Genomic DNA, 19320 nt, shown 5'->3' with positions numbered 1-19320 from the left:
ATAGCCTCATAACATGGTTAAAACAATCATTTTGATATCATGTATGGTCAGTCCTTGCATCCATAGCTCTGTCTGCTCATCTGAGAGTGGTTACATTTCTCCAGGCCTATCTGTCACGGTCGTCTGTAGAATAAATGGACCAAGGCGCAGCCTGCGTAGAGTTCCACATGTTTAATTATTGAAACTCACCGAAACAATACAGAAACAAACTAAACGTAATGGCGTGCTCACAGGCACTACACACAAATAAAAACAAGATCCCACACACAACAGGTGGAAAAAGGCTGCCTAAATATGATCCCCAAACAGAGACAACGATAGACAGCTGCCTCTGATTGGGAACCATACCAGGCCAATGTAGAAAAGGAAAAACTAGACTACCCACCCTAGTCACACCCTGACCTAACCAAAATAGAGAAATAAAAGGTTCTGTAAGGTCTGGGCGTGACCCCATCCCTCAGCTTTTTACTAAAACAGAGGCCTCCGTTTTGTTATTGTTTCATCTGTGGATTTGCCCTTTAAACAGCTGCATATTATCAAGATAAAGTGTCACCAACAAAAAGGTAAACAATAGGCCTGTAGCAAATGCAGCATATGCCATTCATTTTTTACATATAAATAGCACTTTTCAGTAGTGCTCAAAGCAGGCCATTCCACGAGAGCAGCATTTATTTTCAACTCAAATCAATGAGCGCTCCTTGACAACAAATCATAAACAGACTAGGGCTAGCTAATAAGTCCTTAGTTTTGGGGTCATGCTCAGGTAAAACAATTTGGCAAATCTGTACTTCCATATTTCCAAGTCATATTCTTGAATATTTCAGGGGTATAACATTTATTGGAATGACTGGAATTCTGATAGACTTTGTTTTTTATGTAAATATATAACATATTATTATATTTAGTAGAAAGCGGTGGGTTAGAAGAAGCCTACATAACGAACCCATAAAGTAAAATTTAACATCCATATATGGCCAGCTATGTCCATTTTAACATTGATTTATCCTGCAATAGATGTCGTTCAGTTGGTTACATACATTTTTGTCTTCTTCTAACGCCTCTTAAAGGGAAAGTAATCTAAAAGTAACGGAATGTAATCAGATTACTTTACTGAGTTTGGGTAATCCAAAAGTGACATTACTGATTTTGGACAGGTAATTAGTAACTGTAACAGATTACATTTAGAAAGTAACCTACCCAACCCTGTCTTTGACCCTGTGCCAAGTCCCCCACCATGTACCAGCCCACTGCCAGTGAGCACGGCATCCTCACTGCAGTAAAGTAGCTGTGAGCACAGAGAAATCAAGTACCAAGGTCTTCTGGTCAGTCAGCGATACAGCATACAAAACAAACAGCTCACACCCACGCAGCGCATATTACATATCCATATATATCTATTCACAGAGGTCAACAAACTGCGCGGAGTCAAAATCCACCGAGCAATCAATCAGCGAGTCACAAAGTAACAGAGTACAACAAGAGTTGAATTCGAATCAGAGCCAGAAAACTCAGATTTGAGTAAAATAAACGATATATAACCAGATGTGAGACACCACGACTTATGTAGGAGGTGTTAGACACTGCATAGACTGACTATACAAAACGTTAGGTATACCAAAGAACACCCCCCCCCCCCCCCCCCTACAAGGTGTCAAAAGCATTCCGCAAGGATGCTGGCCCATGTTGACTCCAATGTCTCCCACAGTTGTGTCAAGTAAGCCGGATGTCCTTTTGGTGGTTGACCCTTCTTGATACACACAGGACACTGAGCGTGAAGAAACCTGCAGCGTTGCAGTTGACACAAACCATACCCTGTTCAAAGACACTTAAATATGTCGTCTTGCCCGTTCACCCTCTGAAAGGCACACGTACACAATCCATGTCTCAAGTGGCATCGATAAGGGATCATAGCTGTCACCGGGGTTCACCTGGTCAGTCTATGTCACGGTGTTCTTAATGTTTTGTATACTCAGTGTATATGTGTTAAAGGCACTGCGTAGACACGACATAGGAGCTGTTATAAACACTACATACATACCCAGCCATCGCGTGTCTTAAGACGTCTCAAGACATGGTGACAGCTGTGTACTTAGCCATTACATAGGAGATGTTATAGATACACAGACACCGCACAGAACTACATAGTGACTGACCTGAGACCAGTTCGTATAGGCTGTAGCGGTAGAGGACATGGTCCTGCTCCTCGAACTTCTGGGGCCCCTGGCAGAGGGCCCGACACTCCACGTCGGCCCTGTAGTACTCCTGGAGGGCCTCCTCGAACAGGGCGATGGCCCCCTTGTAGTCTGCACTGTCATACAGCTTCACCCCGGCTGAGAAGGACCTCTGTGGGGAGAGAGGGGGAGGGAGGGTGGGAATAGGAGAGGAGGATAGGGGAGAGTAGAGACAATAATAGGAGAGGCAGAGAGATATAGGGAGACAAAGGCATAGAAAGAGAGAGGATGAGAGCGATGGGGGAGAGAAAGCGGATAAAGAATTTAGCTCAGCTTGCGACCACATCTATACACATCGAGTTGTAGTATAGACAATCATAGACAGCTCATACAAGTTGCAGCTGCCTGCTAAATGACGAAAGCACAGAGTAAACAGTGTGTGGTCTGTGTCTGTATGGAGAGACAAACAGGCAGTCAGTCACCACTGCAGCACGACAATGAATGTGACAGTGTGTGAGCATTGACAACATCCCTCCACAACCAAACCTCAATGGGCCTCAGTGCTCTCCACAAGCAGCAGTCAATTACCTAAACTCGTCTCCGCTCATGAAATTGCACTGACCACTGTCAGCCAAAAGACTTGGATCACGGATAACCACCAACACAAAGAACCATTTACACATAGAGCAGTCACACAATATGCACTTTATTTAGAATGGCAATGCACTTTATTTGGAATGGCAATGCACTTTATTTGGAATGGCAATGCACTTTATTTGGAATGGCAATGCACTTTATTTGGAATGGCAATGCACTTTATTTGGAATGGCAATGCACTTTATTTGGAATGGCAATGCACTTTATTTGGAATGGCAATGCACTTTTATTTGGAATGGCAATGCACTTTATTTGGAATGGCAATGCACTTTATTTGGAATGGCAATGCACTTTATTTGGAATGGCAATGCACTTTATTTGGAATGGCAATGCACTTTATTTGGAATGGCAATGCACTTTATTTGGAATGGCAATGCACTTTATTTGGAATGGCAATGCACTTTATTTGGAATGGCAATGCACTTTATTTGGAATGGTAATGCACTTTATTTGGAATGGTAATGCACTTTATTTGGAATGGCAATGCACTTTATTTGGAATGGTAATGCACTTTATTTGGAATGGTAATGCACTTTATTTGGAATGGTAATAGCTGAAAACGTGTTAAAAACAGACACTGGTTCAGCTAATGCGAACTGGCACTCAATGCTCTGGCTAGGTACTTACTGTTTTGTAGGCACAATGCATATGGCACTCAAAGAAACACAAGAGACCTGCCAACACCAAAATGTTCAATTGAAAGACTGTACACCTATTTCTGTTTGGCAGAAAGAGGCAAGAGGGTTTAAAGAGAGAAAGCCCAGCCTGGTCCTGCCAAATAGGCTTGGGCGGTATACCGTATTACCATATGCCAGGGTACTTGGAAAAAGCCACGGGATGATTTTTCAATACCGTCAAAAGTATCTCTCTGAAGTTTTTAAATAAAATGTGAATATTCTCTAGATACTTTTTAAGTTAATATTCGCAATAACCTTGTGCAATACTTCAGGAGATAAAGCAGATTGCGTTCTTCATTTCACCTGTCACATTATTTTCCATTGTGAAACTTACCGTAGTTCCCCAGGACAGTGGAGACAGTCACACGTTTGTTTGTAAATAGCACAACGGGAGAAAGCAGGAACTGGCGAGTCCATAGCCTTCAATATCTATCAGTGAGTCTCTGTTGTGCAGCTCCACATGAGGTGATAAAGTTACACTTGTATGCAATTCACTGCTAAATGTTAGCCAGATATCTTATAAAGGCTTTCTGCTGTGCTTGAGTGGTCCAAGAGCTCTTGGTGAGTTATCTGTACAGCTGCCATTTTTTCCACTGGGTTTCCTACTAGTGTTTATTTTATCCTTCGTTCTTCACTCCTCTTCTAGAAAAGGTTCTACAGCTGTACCATCGAGAGCCTCCTGACTGGTTGCATCAATTTACATTTACATTTAAGTCATTTAGCAGACGCTCTTATCCAGAGCGACTTACAAATTGGTGCATTCACCTTATGACCTCCAGTGGAACAGTAGTGCATCTAAATCTTTTCAGGGGGAGGGGGGGTGAGAGGGATTACTTTATCCTATCCTAGGTATTCCTTAAAGAGGTGGGGTTTCAGGTGTCTCCGGAAGGTGGTGATTGACTCCGCTGTCCTGGCGTCGTGAGGGAGTTTGTTCCACCATTGGGGGCCAGAGCAGCCAGTTTTGACTGGGCTGAGCGGGAACTGTACTTCCTCAGTGGTAGGGAGGCGAGCAGGCCAGAGGTGGATGAACGCAGTGCCCTTGTTTGGGTGTAGGGCCTGATCAGAGCCTGGAGGTACTGAGGTGCCGTTCCCCTCACAGCTCCGTAGGCAAGCACCATGGTCTTGTAGCGGATGCGAGCTTCAACTGGAAGCCAGTGGAGGGAGCGGAGGAGCGGGGTGACGTGAGAGAACTTGGGAAGGTTGAACACCAGACGGGCTGCGGCGTTCTGGATGAGTTGTAGGGGTTTAATGGCACAGGCAGGGAGCCCAGCCAACAGCGAGTTGTAGTAATCCAGATGACAAGTGCCTGGATTAGGACCTGCGCCGCTTCCTGTGTGAGGCAGGGTCGTACTCTGCGGATGTTGTAGAGCATGAACCTACAGGAACGGGCCACCGCCTTGATGTTAGTTGAGAACGACAGGGTGTTGTCCAGGATCACGCCAAGGTTCTTAGCGCTCTGGGAGGAGGACACAATGGAGTTGTCAACCGTGATGCCTGGTATGGCAACAGCTCGGCCTCTGACCACAAGGCACAACAGAGGGTAGTGCATATGGCCCAGTACATTACTGGGGCCAAGCTTCCTGCCATCCAGGACCTCTATACCAGGCGGTGTCAGAGGAAGGCCCTAAAAATTGTCCAAGACTCCAGCCACCCCTAGTCATAGACTGTTCTCTCTGCTACTGCATGGCAAGCGGTACCCGAGCACCAAGTCTAGGTCCAAGAGGCTTCTAAACAGCTTTTACCCCCAAGCCATAAGACTCCTGAACATCTAATCAAATGGCTACCCAGACTATTTGCATTGCACCCCCTCCTCTGTGTACACTTGCTGCTCTTCCTTCAGAAAAGCATGCATCACAACTTTGTTCATTTTCACAATTTATCTGGTTCATTTTCGCTTGAAAATATCCACACTCACCAAAATGATATTCGGTAGCTACTAGCTATGCTTGTATTATAACTGTATGAGCTGGATTTTCCTGTCTTAGCAATTAGTTTGTTTGTTTTCGTTAGCATTAACTAACAGAGTCTATGTGATTTCGCTATTACTTGCGCATTTTTTTTTTTTAGCATTCTTGTAATAGATGCCCAATGGGATTGTTTTTGCCTTTTTAGTGCCTCCTTGTTTGCTATGCCGGTAATTCCGCAAATTCCAAGATGGCAGAAGAATGGTATGACGGTATGAACATCTGGATACCGCCCAAGCCTACTGCCAAAGCAATGGTAAGGGAAGCTCTGATGGAGCCTCTGTCTGTCTCTGGACCTGTTCCAACACCATTAAAATGCATCCTTCCTCCCTTTAGGTAATTACTAACCCATAAATTGATTGGATAACTAAAAGTAAGATTTTGTATTTTTATTTATCCTATTGCCATTATTTTGTTTTTTTTCCATGTTTATTTTATACCCTAAGATTTCAGATTATTTTGAAAATATTTTTCGTGTGGGGGGGGGGGGGGCATTGAGTTTTCATTATTGGTCAGGTATATCATGAGACTGTCTGCAAATACGTTTAGTTTATATTCATGTTTACCAATACTGGTACCTTTGGGATCTGTACAATTCTTTCTGCAAGCGGTTCAATACGCCAGTGCAAACAGGAGTAGGGAGAGAGGACATCCCTGGCTTGTGCTCCTTTCTAAACTGATGTATTATTTGTATATATTTTTTCGCTTTAGGACATTTATATAATATTTTTTATAAATGTACTATTTCAGCTGGAAAGTTTAAAGCTTCCAAAGTTAGAAATAGAAAAGGCCATTGAAGACAGTCTCATCGTTGCAACTCCCCAACGGGCTCGGGAGAGGCGAAGGTCGAGTCATGTGTCCTCCGCTTAACCCGGAAGCCAGCTGCACCGATGTATCGGAGGAAACACCCTTCAACTGATGACCGAAGTCAACCTGCAGGCACCCTGCCCGCCACAAGGAGTTCCCTAGAGTGCGATAAGCCAAGTAAAGCACCCCCGGCCACACACACTTCAGAGTAGTGTCTGATGTCCTCCCAGTCACCACGTCCCGAAAGAGCCCCTCTCCACTCTTACCAATAACCACCATTGAATCATAACTATAATGACCAACAAGGAATAATAATGAATCGACATCTTCTCCTAATCGGTCCAGAACTCTTATTCATTTTACCGCAGGTTTGCAAGTCACAAAATCTAATTAAAATACATTATAGTATAGCATGTAGTATAGTTAAATTGTTCCTTCAAATCAAATCAAATGTATTTATAAAGCCCTTCTTACATTAGCTGATATCTCAAAGTGCTGTACAGAAATCCAGCCTAAAACCCCAAACAGCAAGCAATGCAGGTGTAGAAGCACGGTGGCTAGGAAAAACTCCCTAGAAAGGCCGGAACCTAGGAAGAAACCGAGAGGAACCAGGCTATGAGGGGTGGCCAGTCCTCTTCTGGCTGTGCCGGGTGGAGATTATAAGTATAAGTTCCCTCTCCCTCGCCCATGCCAAATCTTCCCTCTCCGCCTCCCAGTTTTCTTCCTCCTTTTCCACACCCAAGCAAAGCTTATCACCCCCTCCCATCCGTGCCCTCCCTTACCCACCCAGGCAAAGTTTATCCCAACTTTCTGTCTTTTTTCCCACCCTCCATTCTTCTTAGACACATTTACACACATCCATATATCAATTTACTCATCTATTCTCCTTCATTCACATACAGCATATACCCCGTGCAGCCACCCACCCATTCTCTCCCACCCTCCTACACATGTTCACCCTCCTTCACACTCCCATTCATATGCACAGACACACACACACTCACACTCAGTGGTGTGAAGTACTTACCGTAATTGCTGGACTATTAAGCGCACCTGAATATAAACTGCACCCACTGAATTATTAAAAAATATGTATTTTGTACATAAATAAGACGCACATGTCTATAAGCCGCAGGTGACTACCGGTACATTGAAACAAATGAACTTTACACAGCCTTTAAACGAAACATGGCTTGTAACAAAAATAAATAGGCTTTAACGAAACACGGCTTGTAACAAAAATTAAAACAGTAGCCTACCAAGCCTCCTCCTGTGCACTGAAACCACTGAAGTCATCTCCTTCGGTGTCGGAGTTGAATAGCCTCAGAATTGCTTCATCCGATGTTGAATCGTTTTCATTGTCGCTCTCGTCACTTTCATCCGGAGGCAAATACCCCGCTGAGCTCATGCTGCCCCTTCAACACGCAGCAGTCCAGCCTTTCGAAACACGTTGATGATAGTGGATTTTTTGACAATGCTCCACGCTGTCAGGACCCACTGGCAGCCTTGACCATAAGTTGCTCTTCGCATGTGGCCCGTTTTAGTGAAGGATTTCTCCCCACTTGTCATCCAAGCCTCCCACTGAACACGGAGCGCCACCTTAAATGCACGATTTACACTGATGTCGAGTGGCTGCAAATACTTTGGGCCATCTGCTTTTCTTCCCTCTGAAAGCTTTTGTTGTCTTTCTGCACTGAGTCAGTTCCTCACGCTGCTGTTTCTAACGTCTTATAATCGACTCATTAAGGCCAAGCTCCCATGCAGCAGCTCTATTTCCTTTTCCAACAGCCAGATCGATCGCCTTCAACTTGAAAGCTGCATCATATGCATTTCTCCGTGTCTTTGCCATGATGAGGGTGACAAAATTACTACCGTAATCAGAATGATGGGAAGTTTGAGCGCGCTCGATTTACGTCACATTATGTGACGGTGCTCAGTTTTTTGGCGGCGGCATGAATCTTGCGAAAGCGGGAAAAAAAATCCATATTTAGCTGCGTCATTGTATAAACTGCGAGGTTCAAAGTGGGGGAATAAAGTAGCGGCTTATAGTCCGGAAATTACGGTAAGTAAAAATACTTGAAAGTACTACTTACGTTGTTTTTTGCGGTATCTGTACTTTACTATTTATATTCTTGGCTGTGACATTTACTCCACTACATTCCTAAAGAGTATAATGTACTTTTCACTCCTTACATTTTCCCTGACACCCAAAATTACTAGTCACATTTTCAATGCTTTGCAGGACAGAAATATTGTCTAATTCACTCACTTATCAAGAGAACGTCCCTGGTCATCCCTACTGCCTCTGTTCTGGCAGACTCACTAAACACAAATGCTTAGTTTGTAAATTATGTCTGAGTGTTGAACTGTGCCCCTGGCTATCCGTAAATGAAAAAAAAAGAATATTGTGCCATCTGATTTGCTTAATATAAGCCATTTGAAATGATTTATACTTTTACTTTTGATACTTAAGTACATTTCAAACCAAATACTTAGACTTTTACTCAAGTAGTATTTTACTGGGTGACTTTCACTTTTACTTGAGTCATTTTCTTTTAAGGTATCTTTACTTTTACTCAAGTATGACAATTGAGTACTTTTTCCACCACTGCTCACACCCATCGAACAATTCTTGACATACATGCTATATTTAAGCAATAAGGCACGGGGAAGGTGGTATATGGCTTTTCCTATGCACGACGCAACGAGGCGCGCCTAGACTCAGCCCTTAGCCGTGGTATACTGGCTATATACTACAAACAAAAGTACCTTATTGCTATTATAAACCGGCTACCAACGTAATTAGAGCAGTAAAAATAAATGTTTTGTCATACCCGCGGTATATGGTCTGACATACCACAGCTGTCAGTCAATCAGCATTCGGGGCTCGAACCACCCAGTTTATAATTTCTCTTTTGTATTGTCTTTTCAGTGTCCATGTAGCTCATTGGCATCGGCTACTTCTATCGTTACTTCCTAGGAAAGAGCAATTACTTGGGGACAGTAGAGTTTAGATCGTATTGGGGGAAGGGGAAAATAATATTGTCTCAACGTCATGGAAGTTGGAAAGGAAGGATGCCATTTAAAGGTATTAAAACAGGCCCTGCATTTTTACACTAATCAAACAAGTTGTGTAAAGATGGATTAAAATCATTCAATGGAAAATCCCCATTGAGAGTACTTTGGGTAGGGATGAATCTTTCTCCAAACTTTCCCAAAATTCCCATAAATGCTGTTTGGAGGATTCCTGGAAAACCAGGGAATTTGCGGAAAAAAGATAGCAGAATTGTTGTAACCCTAGCCTCGAGAAACAGGCAGTTAACACACTCTTACCTGATGAGGCCGGGCCTCTCTGTCCACAAAGTGGTCCTGGTCGGATCCCTCCAGAGCCTTGTACTGCTCTAAGTTCTGATCCATTTCCACATGCTCTGGGTTGGCCTGGAAATAGGTGTGGGCCGCCGCCGCTGCCTTGTCCAACTGCTTCAGCTATGAGTGAGTGAGTGAGTGAGTGAGTGAGTGAGTGAGTGAGTGAGTGAGTGAGTGTGAGTGTGTGTGAGTGTGTGTGTGTGAGTGTGAGAGTGTGTGTGTGTGTGTGTGAGTGTGAGAGAGAGAGAGAGAGAAATTAGCACAGATATCCATGAAAACCCCTACACATGAGAGTACGCCAGCTGCACCTGGCTGACAAATAGCTGCTTTTAGCCAAACATAGCCTTTCCCAGGGTCAAATTCATTGCGCCACAGTTGGAGAAATCAACCACACACAGATGATATAGTCCTGTAGTCCAGCTGTCTCTAGCAGGGCAGTGTGGCCACGTGGAATACTTTGGTGTGGATGAGGTAAGTACAGGACAGTGGAGTATATTAATGACAGTGTTCACCTCAGGAAGTGGGAGTGGAGACACACCCTGACCCGCCTCCTCATCACCACTCCCTTCACATGGAATATAGAGGACGGCACGGGTCATTTATGCGGACAGGGCAGAGACTGCAGAAGCAATCAAATGAAGTAAACGGGGTGTGTACCGTGCCATTCAAAGAACGGGTTAAGGCCATGACCTGACCCTCACACCTTTTTTTGTAGGGTTGGCGGAGAATCTACTGCACTAACAGAGAGTGGCATATCACAAGCCACAGATCAAAGAAGACCTTTCAAACCAATGCTGACTTGAGCACAAAAAGACTCCTTCATTAAGTTATCTAGTTTGCAATAGTAATGGTTCTGGCTGAGCAGGAAGACAAGCAGGCGAGAAGAACCGTGACTTTTAGAAGGACACATTGTTCCCATTTACTTCCCGTCGACATGGAAACCATCCATTCCATCAATGTCACCCCAAATGATGGATTTGCTTCCTTCATCTGGAAACGTGGGAATCATACATTTGGGCACATTAGCATGAAATAATTATCCCAATCCCAAGGATTTTCTTCCATCCCAGACCAAATGCATCAAGAATAAACTCAGAAGGATAAAACTGGGCCTGTCAAGCATCTTTGACTCCTATCAGAGGCCTCCCGAACAAGACAACACAGACGTGGGGGTGTTTGAGTAGAATTGCTGTGGATACTGTACAGACCTCGGGGCTGCTGGTCTAAATGAGCTCATGGTACAAATTGTAAAAAAGCCAGCCGCTGCTATTTCTCAGGCTTGGCAGCTTGCCGACGCAATCTCCGCTAAGAAGTGCTCTGAACTCTCACTTGGGTTCCATGTTTTTAACTAGTCAATGACCGGTGTGACATTTGCTGAGGGATCATTAACTACAAGTAGGTCTGTTTGACGCTTCATATTTACCCAGAAATGTAGTGGTCTTCTAATGGTTCTGGAAGACAGTAGCTCGTTAAAATGTTTTGGCCAAAACCATAAAGCTTTAAAGAATGTTCTTGAAAACATGCTATTTCCATTGTTCTTTTGACAAATGGAAAAAGCCAAAGTTTCTTTCCTCTGAAATAGCCATGACACACCAGTGGGTCCCACACCACCATTTGGGGAACTGACACAAAGGCTCCACAGCTGTTGAATATAACCAGACTAACAGCATCATTCACTAACAGCCCACTCTAATAGGCTAGCTGCAGACGGAGCGGATTCCCACGTGCCGTGAAATTTGAGGTCTTAATTCTGCCTTCACAAGCACCGCTGTACTTAGGACACAATGTTGGCTCTACAGTTAAGAAGCCCCATATCTCCCTCCCTCCATCCCTCCCTCCCTCCCGTCACATTAAAAGGGTCGTAAAACCTCAAATGTCGCTTTTTAATTCCACTTTTTCGAACGTTTAACCTGCCTCCTCATGTCAGATAAGGAAACGCAGTTTAAGAGATTGGATCACATCAACGGGGAAAGGTACATTTTTGCTCCAGCCCCAGTTGCGACCTGTGTTGGTTGCTTGAAGAGCTCTCAGGGTGCTATCAGATCTGATCAAATCACTGTCAAGTCCTGACAAAGCAAGATATTTGCCAATCTTTCTCTAGGACATTGCCGGAAAAAACAACCACCTTTCACAATAGCTCACATCAAGATGTGGCATGTCATGGCCTGAGAAACATGCCCAGGACAGAGATGGACAGACCCTCAACATCGCAGGGATACAATAACACACTCCCAAGAGATTATGGATGCTTCACAGACCCCTGTCTGTGTGGGAGTGAGGGTAAGAGAGAGACAGAGAGAGAGAGGTTATGGTCAGTGGTAGCGGGCGAGCAAGCAGCAGAGGTGGCTTCCTGCTTAGCGTCCAAGGAATAAGTGTACGAGACAGTGAGCTCCGTCTAGATGGGGGTCTCATGTGGTGCAACATTAGCTTACGTCTCGTAAGAAGGGAGGTGACTATATGATCCTGCTCATTTTACATCCTTCCTATACTCGTTAAAAACAGGTGCCGTTTTGAATGGTCTGAGACCAAAGACCAGGCTCCAAGCTTGTAACTCCACTGTCAGATCTAGGCTCTTTCCTGACTAGGAAAGTCCTTATCTGGGTGCTGTGCTGATCAACAATCTCCTCTCTTTTTTTCCCCTTCTCTTTTTGGGACGCAGCCACGGAGAGGAGCAGGGGAAAGAAAAGCTGTGTGGACATGCTTGGTTACCTCTGAAAGGCCAAAGAGCGAACTGGCATCAACTACATTCCTGCACTGTCCACCTCTCCCCGTGCTGCCCAGGCTGAGGCTAAGGACCTATCGGCCAGAGGACAGCCAGAGGGACGGTGGAGGCATTTTTGTGTCCCATCCAAATGCTGACCTCTCCACTTTTCTGGTAATCACAATGAATTCCGACAGACTTCTCTCCGTCCGAGAGCTAGAGCCAAGGACGGAGCTGTGACGTTCAGGAGATGGGCTGGGTGGAATCCAGCCACCTGTGGACTGTCTAGGCCCACCTGCCGTTCTGTTCCACTACTCTCCCCAGTCCTCCCCCTAACGCCTCGGAAAGGCAGGGTCAGGAGAAAGGGGTATTAAGTCCAGCTGCAGCACCAACACAGCTGCGTCTCAGCACTGCCAGATCTATTGTCTCGAGACATGAGAGAGACTAGAGCGAGAAAGCGGAGGAGGAGATTCAATCTGACGCATGACAGCAGCACACTGCCATCCGGCTTTGATCATGAGAGGCCACAATACCATCATGAATCTGTGATCACAATTCTGCACAACCATTAAAGTGAGCAAAGTACCAAATGTGACGCTTTTACATCGTTTTAAATCTTTCTTGTGTGAAGTAGTGTCCTCTAAGAAAAACACAGTTTCAGAAAATTGTGCAATTAAATAGAACATAGCAAAGTGAGGGTGAAGGTTCGCTATGAAAACTGCCATATGAAGACCTCAGTGGTACTCCATAAGCAACATACAGGACTGGGCAGCCGTGCTGAGAGACTCATTCTCTATAGTGATAATAGATTTACAGTGATACCCCGCAGTGTTGACCTCAAAACATCCAGTGATGCTGGAGGGGCTAAAGAGGAGACTGCCAGAGGAGTACAGTATCACACTGTATACTGAACAAAATTTGAAAACGCAACATGTAAAGTGTTGGTCCCATGTTTCATGACCCGAAATAAAAGATCCCAGAAATGTTCCATACGCACAAAACGCTTATTTCTCTCAAATGATGTGCACATCCCTGTTAGTGAGCATTTCTCCTTTGCCAAGATAATCCACCCACCTGACGGGTGTGGCATATCAAGAAGCTGATTAAACAGCATGATCATTACACAGGTTCACCTCGTGCTGGGGACAATAAAAGGCCACTTTCAAATGTAAAAGTTTTGAGGGAGAGTGCAATTGTCATGCTGACTGCAGGAATGTCCACCAGAGCTGTTGCCAGGGATTTAATGTTCATTTCTCTACCATAAGCTGCCTCCATTGTCGTTTTGGAGAATTTGGCAGTACGTCCAACCGGCCTCAAAACTGCAGACCACGCATAACCTCGCCAGCCCAGGGCCTCCACATCCGGGTTCTTCACCTGCAGGATCGTCTTAGACCGCCACCCGGACAGCTGATGAAACTCAGGAGTGTTTCTGCCTGTAATAAAGCCCTTTTGTGGGTTAAAACTAATTTTGATTGGCTGGGCCTGACTCCCCAGTGGGTGGGCCACGCTCCGAAGTGGGTGTGCCTATGCCCTCCCAGGCCCACCCAAGGCTGCACCCCTGCCCAGTCATGTGAAATCCATAGAACAGGGCCTAATGAATTGATTTAAATTGACTGATTTCCTGACATGAATTGTAACTCAGTAAACTCATTGAAATGGTTGCATGTTGTGTTGATATTTTTTGTTCAGTATAGTAAAGCATGACGCAATCACTCTGATATTTCACAAAAAACATCTGCACATAAATCAAATCCCCAAATTAGTCAAAATATCCCCCACGGGATGACATTGCAGGCCCAGTGCGAATAGATCATCTTTTTAAAGAGGGATTACAGCACGACCAAATAGCACTATGGAATAACATTATCAAATACTCCCAGGCATATCACAATTATTTCCATTATCAAGCAGGGAGACTCGTGTTGAAGAGTGATGTTAGATTAGTCACATCTTTAGTTTTTTTTTGTGACAACTCCTAGATCACAATCTCTATTACATGTATCGGGGGTTGTCCCCCGTTGTGTTGCCTTGGCGACAGTCCATTACTAAACATAGGACCCCGGGACCAGGTTGAGAAGGGGACATCTGAGGAGGGGTTAGTGGTAATGAGAAAACCACACTCTTCCCACAGAATCACTACGAGGCTGATATAGACAGTCTTCTTGTAGTAAGTTATGCAAAATAGATCAATTACTTTCAGCCGACCTTTCAGTTTAACTCCCAATCTTTGTTATCAACAGCTCCTTAAGACAGTAAGATTTTTCCTTTCATATTTAAAAAATAATAATTGATCAATACACACCAGCATCACCTGTTTAAGCTTCAAAGCTAACAACCGTAACAACCTTACCATTAACCATCAGGTATCGAACACAGAGTCCTTGTATAGTAAGCATATGTTTTTTCCCCTCATGAATTTCAAAGTTGCACCTGTAATGGGGAAATAACTAGTGCCCAGTATGCACCCTCACTCTGTCCTCCCTACAGAAAACAAACCTGTGTTATAGCCCTAGTCGGGCCGCCTTGGCATTCTCGCTGAGTAAAAACCTTGTGGGATCGGCGAGAAGCCAAGTCAAACGGCCATTTGCACGTTTCTCTCCCCATGAGCCTCACACTCACTTCAGAAATATGTAAATCGTGCTGTATCCGGGTCAAAGACACAGTGGGGCTGTGATGACGTGCACGTATCCCTCCGACACAAATTGACAGGAGACAAGAGACAGGGGTTGGCGTCAAGACTAGAGTCAGCAGTAGTCACCAACCAGGCAACCAGCAACCACTGTCTTCCCACAAACTTGGAAGAACTGGGGGAAATCTGGCAGTGACTGGCCTGCACACATATGAATAAAATCCCTAAGTAAGCCGCTTTCTAAAACACCTTAGACTAGAAGACCCTAGGTCAGGTTCCCCAACTGGCAGGGTTTCCCCAATTTGGCCCATGGGTGATTTTATTTGGCCCTCCCAAAGATTTCTGAGCAAAGAAAATAATACTAATAATATATTTTTTAACTTGTTGAGAATTTTAGCTGTTGGACATAAAATACTGCAAAAACACCAGGAAGTCAGCTCCAAGGGATTTTAATTTTGGAAATCTGTGCCCAAGAATTCCCACACATAATATAGAGACACATACAAATGTAAGCGGGGATTGAAATAATTACGCAAATATTATATCTGTTTGGGCTTCTTCCAGTAAATTTATTTGCAGTCTACAAATTATTTGTGGTTACTGTATGTTCCGGACTTCCGACCATCCGCTCCAGAAAAAAATTGTCCCTTGACTGAATCTAGTTGATGACCCCTGCTCTAGGTCATTGGCAGGCTATAGGGTCATGGTTTGAGTTTTAGTACCCTGGACTCTAGAACAGAAAGCCAGAATCAAAGAGTGAGAACTTAAGCCTTAAACTCTTGGAAACTGCTGGGGGTTTACGGCCTACCGGAGTTCTAGAGTAGAGTGTGTGGGTCTATAACAGGCTATGGTTTTGGATGCACACATACCAGCACCTCTATGGATCTGTTCATGTCTGGCATGGAGATCGACCCCATTGAGAAAATGTACTTGTCTTCTACTTGTTTAATCGGAGGAATCATGCCGGGAATTACCGTATGCCAGAAGTCCACAGTACTGTATCCTAGGTCAGGACACAAATGGAAACAGCTTCCATCCTCATTCAGGCTTCAATGGGGACCAGTAGATTAACAACACCCTAACTACGCGCTAATAGCATTTAGCGCATGTAGCGCTTGGAGTGTCAAATGTATGCCTGTGGCTGTTACACGTGTAAACATTTCTCACTGCTGCTATTAAACACCCGGCCTAGTCTGCTAAGCCTCCACTGACAGAAGTTTGACCATCGCGAAAAAGGTCTTTAAAGAAGTACTGTCCAGTGAGTTCCTTGGCCCCAGGATTTAGCATAGTACACATTCCAGCAGCAGTAATGCCTGTATGATAACAACAGCAGCCAATAATGGTTTTAAGGCCACTAAGAGAATAGCTGCCAAGCACTGCTAACTAGGGTCAAGTTAGAAGTCAAACATCTGCCAGAGAACGTATCTAAGAGGAAACGCTGCTTCGATGAGATGTATTGTTTGATTTGATTGTTGTTGTTTCGATGATATCCATTATCTCTAAAGATGTGATGACCTGTGTTTTATACATGGCCAGGCATAACCAGTAGGGCTATTCCATGTGTTTATATCACTGAAGGACCTAGACTTGCTGGTATAGTTCTTGAGAACCTGCATGTCCTCAACTGGCCCCGAAATGGAAGGCTCTAGGTGGAAGGTGACGGAATTATAACATATACTACTGTTCAAAAGTTTGGGGTCATTTAGAAATGTCCTTGTTTTTGAAAGAAAAGCACATTTTTTGTGTCCATTAAAATAACATCAAATTGATCAGATCAAAATGACGATTGTAGCTGGAAACGGCTGATTTTTTAAATGGAATATCTATATAGGTGTACAGAGGCCCATTATCAGCAACCATCACTCCTGCGTTCCAATGGCACATTGTGTTAGCTAATTCGAAGTTAATCATTTTAAAAGGTTAATTGATCATTAGAAAACCATTTTGCAATTATGTTAGCACAGCTGAAAACTGTTGTCCTGATTAAAGAAGCAATAAAACTGGCCTTCCTTAGACTAGTTGCGTATCTGGAGCATCAGCATTTGTGGGTTTTATTACAGGCTCAAAATGGCCAGAAACAAAGAACTTCCTTCTGAAACTTGTCAGTTTATTCTTGTTCTGAGAAATGAAGGCTATTCCATGTGATAAATTGCCAAGATATTGAAGATCTCGTACAACGCTATGTAGTACTCCCAGCACAGAACAGCGCAAACTGGCTCCAACCAGAACAGAAAGAAGAGTGGGAGGCCCTGGTGCACAACTGAGAAAGAGAACAAGTACATTAGAGTGTCTAGTTTGAGAAACAGACACTTCACAAGTCCTCATTTGGCAGCTTCATTAAATCGTACCTTCAAAACACCAGTCTCAACATCAACAGTGAAGAGGCGCGACTACGGGATGCTGGCCTTCTAGTTGCAAAGAAAAAGCCATATCTCAGACTGGCCAATACAAATAAAAGATTAAGATGGGCAAAAAAACACAGACACTGGACAGAGGAACTCTGCTTAGAAAGCCAGCATCCCGGAGTCGCCTCTTCACTGTTGACATTGACACGGGTGTTTGCGGGTACTATTTAATGCAGCTGCCAGTTGAGGACTTGGGAGACGTCGTCTGTAAAAATGTGCTTTACTTTCAAAAACAAGGACATTTCGAAGTGACCCCAAACTTTTGAACGGTAGTGTAGTTTCTCCAGTCTCCAGTCAAGTCACAAACACCACGAAAGAGACCGCCGCTGACAGTGCTCTACATTCTTTCTCGCATGACGTCATCAAACAACAGTCTATCATCACCTATTGACATTGCATTGATCTTTCGCATACATTCCAGTCATCTCTTAGGTCACTATGTAACGTTAATACCAGAAGATATACTAAACCTAGACTAGGTGTATTCTTCTAACGTGTTATAATATTTAGTGGTCTGTAAACACAGTAGTTATTCACTGATTAGGCTGAACCAAGAAAGAGTTCACTGTTGCAAACCCAATATTCATGTTACGAAGGTTGGGTCCAATTTGGACTGGGGTTGTTTAGCCATACAGGGAGGAAAACTACAGAATGTCTACAGTATGGTAGTCATATCAAGAAGATGTTGTGGTCTAGTTGCTATGTGTGTGTGTAGACCAAACATAAGTTTAACATCTTAGTTGCTTAGACACAACATCGGGAGTGCTTTACGCCAATCTTTTTTGGCAAGGAAAAATAAAGGAGGCAGTAAATATATGAACCCATTTGGAGAGAATGGAACTGATCATGGCACCTTGAATTAAGGTACTTTTCCCGCTACTTTATAATCAATGCCCCAAAAACGTAAGTAGATTAACGTGTGGCTAAAGGCAAACTGTAACAATAGGGATAAATGTGGCCTGTTCATACATCGCAAACCGTGTTCATAGTTTCCACTGTAAACCTGCTGGCTTTGATGGATGCTGCCTGAAAGTTTTTTTTTGGAGGGGGGGACTACTGCTTGGCACCTTGATAAAAGCATCTGGTAAAACATCCAAGAAAACTACCACAACCATTCAACAGCGTGTACTGTAAATCACCAACAAAATGGGAGTATGATTGAATCTCCATCTGGCCAGAAATCAAATTGGAAATGCACTCACTGGTGCTTAAACCAAACAATGTATTTGTATAAATGGGCATTACTAGCTGTAGTAGCAGTCTTCTAGGCAGGAGTTTTTGGCATTTGGAACCCCACCTATAGGAAAATATGTGTAAATGTTCAATTACCTGAGGTGTTAAGAGTATAATAGACAAGGGATTATGTTGTAAATCTATAAAACAACTTCTTCTCAGCTCATTTCAGTTCAAAAGTAGGGGAGACTAACGGGGGGCCAATTGTGATGAAACTCAAAGCACATGCAGGATCTCTCCCTGCTTGAAAAGTTAGTCAAATATCTCACTATTTTCAAATTTTAAATAGGCAAATGTTTGTTTTTTAGGGTTGAAAGTTGTTTTTCCCCCCATCGGATTGGTCTTATACTGCCCTGAGCATTAATGTCCAATAATTCAAAATAGCAGAATTTTCATGGCTAAACACACTATTGTTCTTTTTTCAAGTTTTTTATTTTTTAAATTTAATTTATTACACTCATAGAACAGTAAATACAAATCCATAAGTATAATGGATAAGAGCAACAAAATAAAATAAAAAGAGTAAAAAAATGTCAATCAATCATGTCCTGCGACTCAATCAATGAGCAGAAATATTTGAGCCAAATTATGAAAACAAATGATTTTAACTTGAAGATTGTATGAATTATACATTAATTATACCAACACTAACTTTCCAGGCTTGGGGTCCAGTAGAGTACCAAATAAATTGTAAACAGATATAATCTGGG

General features: G+C 43.5%; 1 protein-coding gene across 1 annotated transcript in view; it reads right to left on the bottom strand.

Annotated features, from left to right (window-relative positions):
• The window catches only part of LOC115108076 (prolyl 3-hydroxylase 2-like), a 93762-nt gene that overhangs the window by 23691 nt on the left and 50751 nt on the right, over positions 1-19320 (bottom strand). Inside the window, exons 2-3 of the mRNA XM_065008942.1 lie at positions 9610-9762; positions 2154-2343 (exon numbers count right to left, since the gene is read on the bottom strand). Of these exons, the coding sequence (XP_064865014.1) occupies positions 2154-2343; positions 9610-9762 (343 nt within the window). The remainder of the gene's footprint in view (positions 1-2153; positions 2344-9609; positions 9763-19320) is intronic.

Source organism: Oncorhynchus nerka, linkage group LG24 (genome assembly GCF_034236695.1).
Source record: "Oncorhynchus nerka isolate Pitt River linkage group LG24, Oner_Uvic_2.0, whole genome shotgun sequence".
In the NCBI taxonomy this organism is placed as follows: domain Eukaryota; kingdom Metazoa; phylum Chordata; class Actinopteri; order Salmoniformes; family Salmonidae; genus Oncorhynchus; species Oncorhynchus nerka.
Note: the sequence above shows the minus strand (reverse complement) of the source record. Positions and strands in the feature narration are given on the sequence as shown.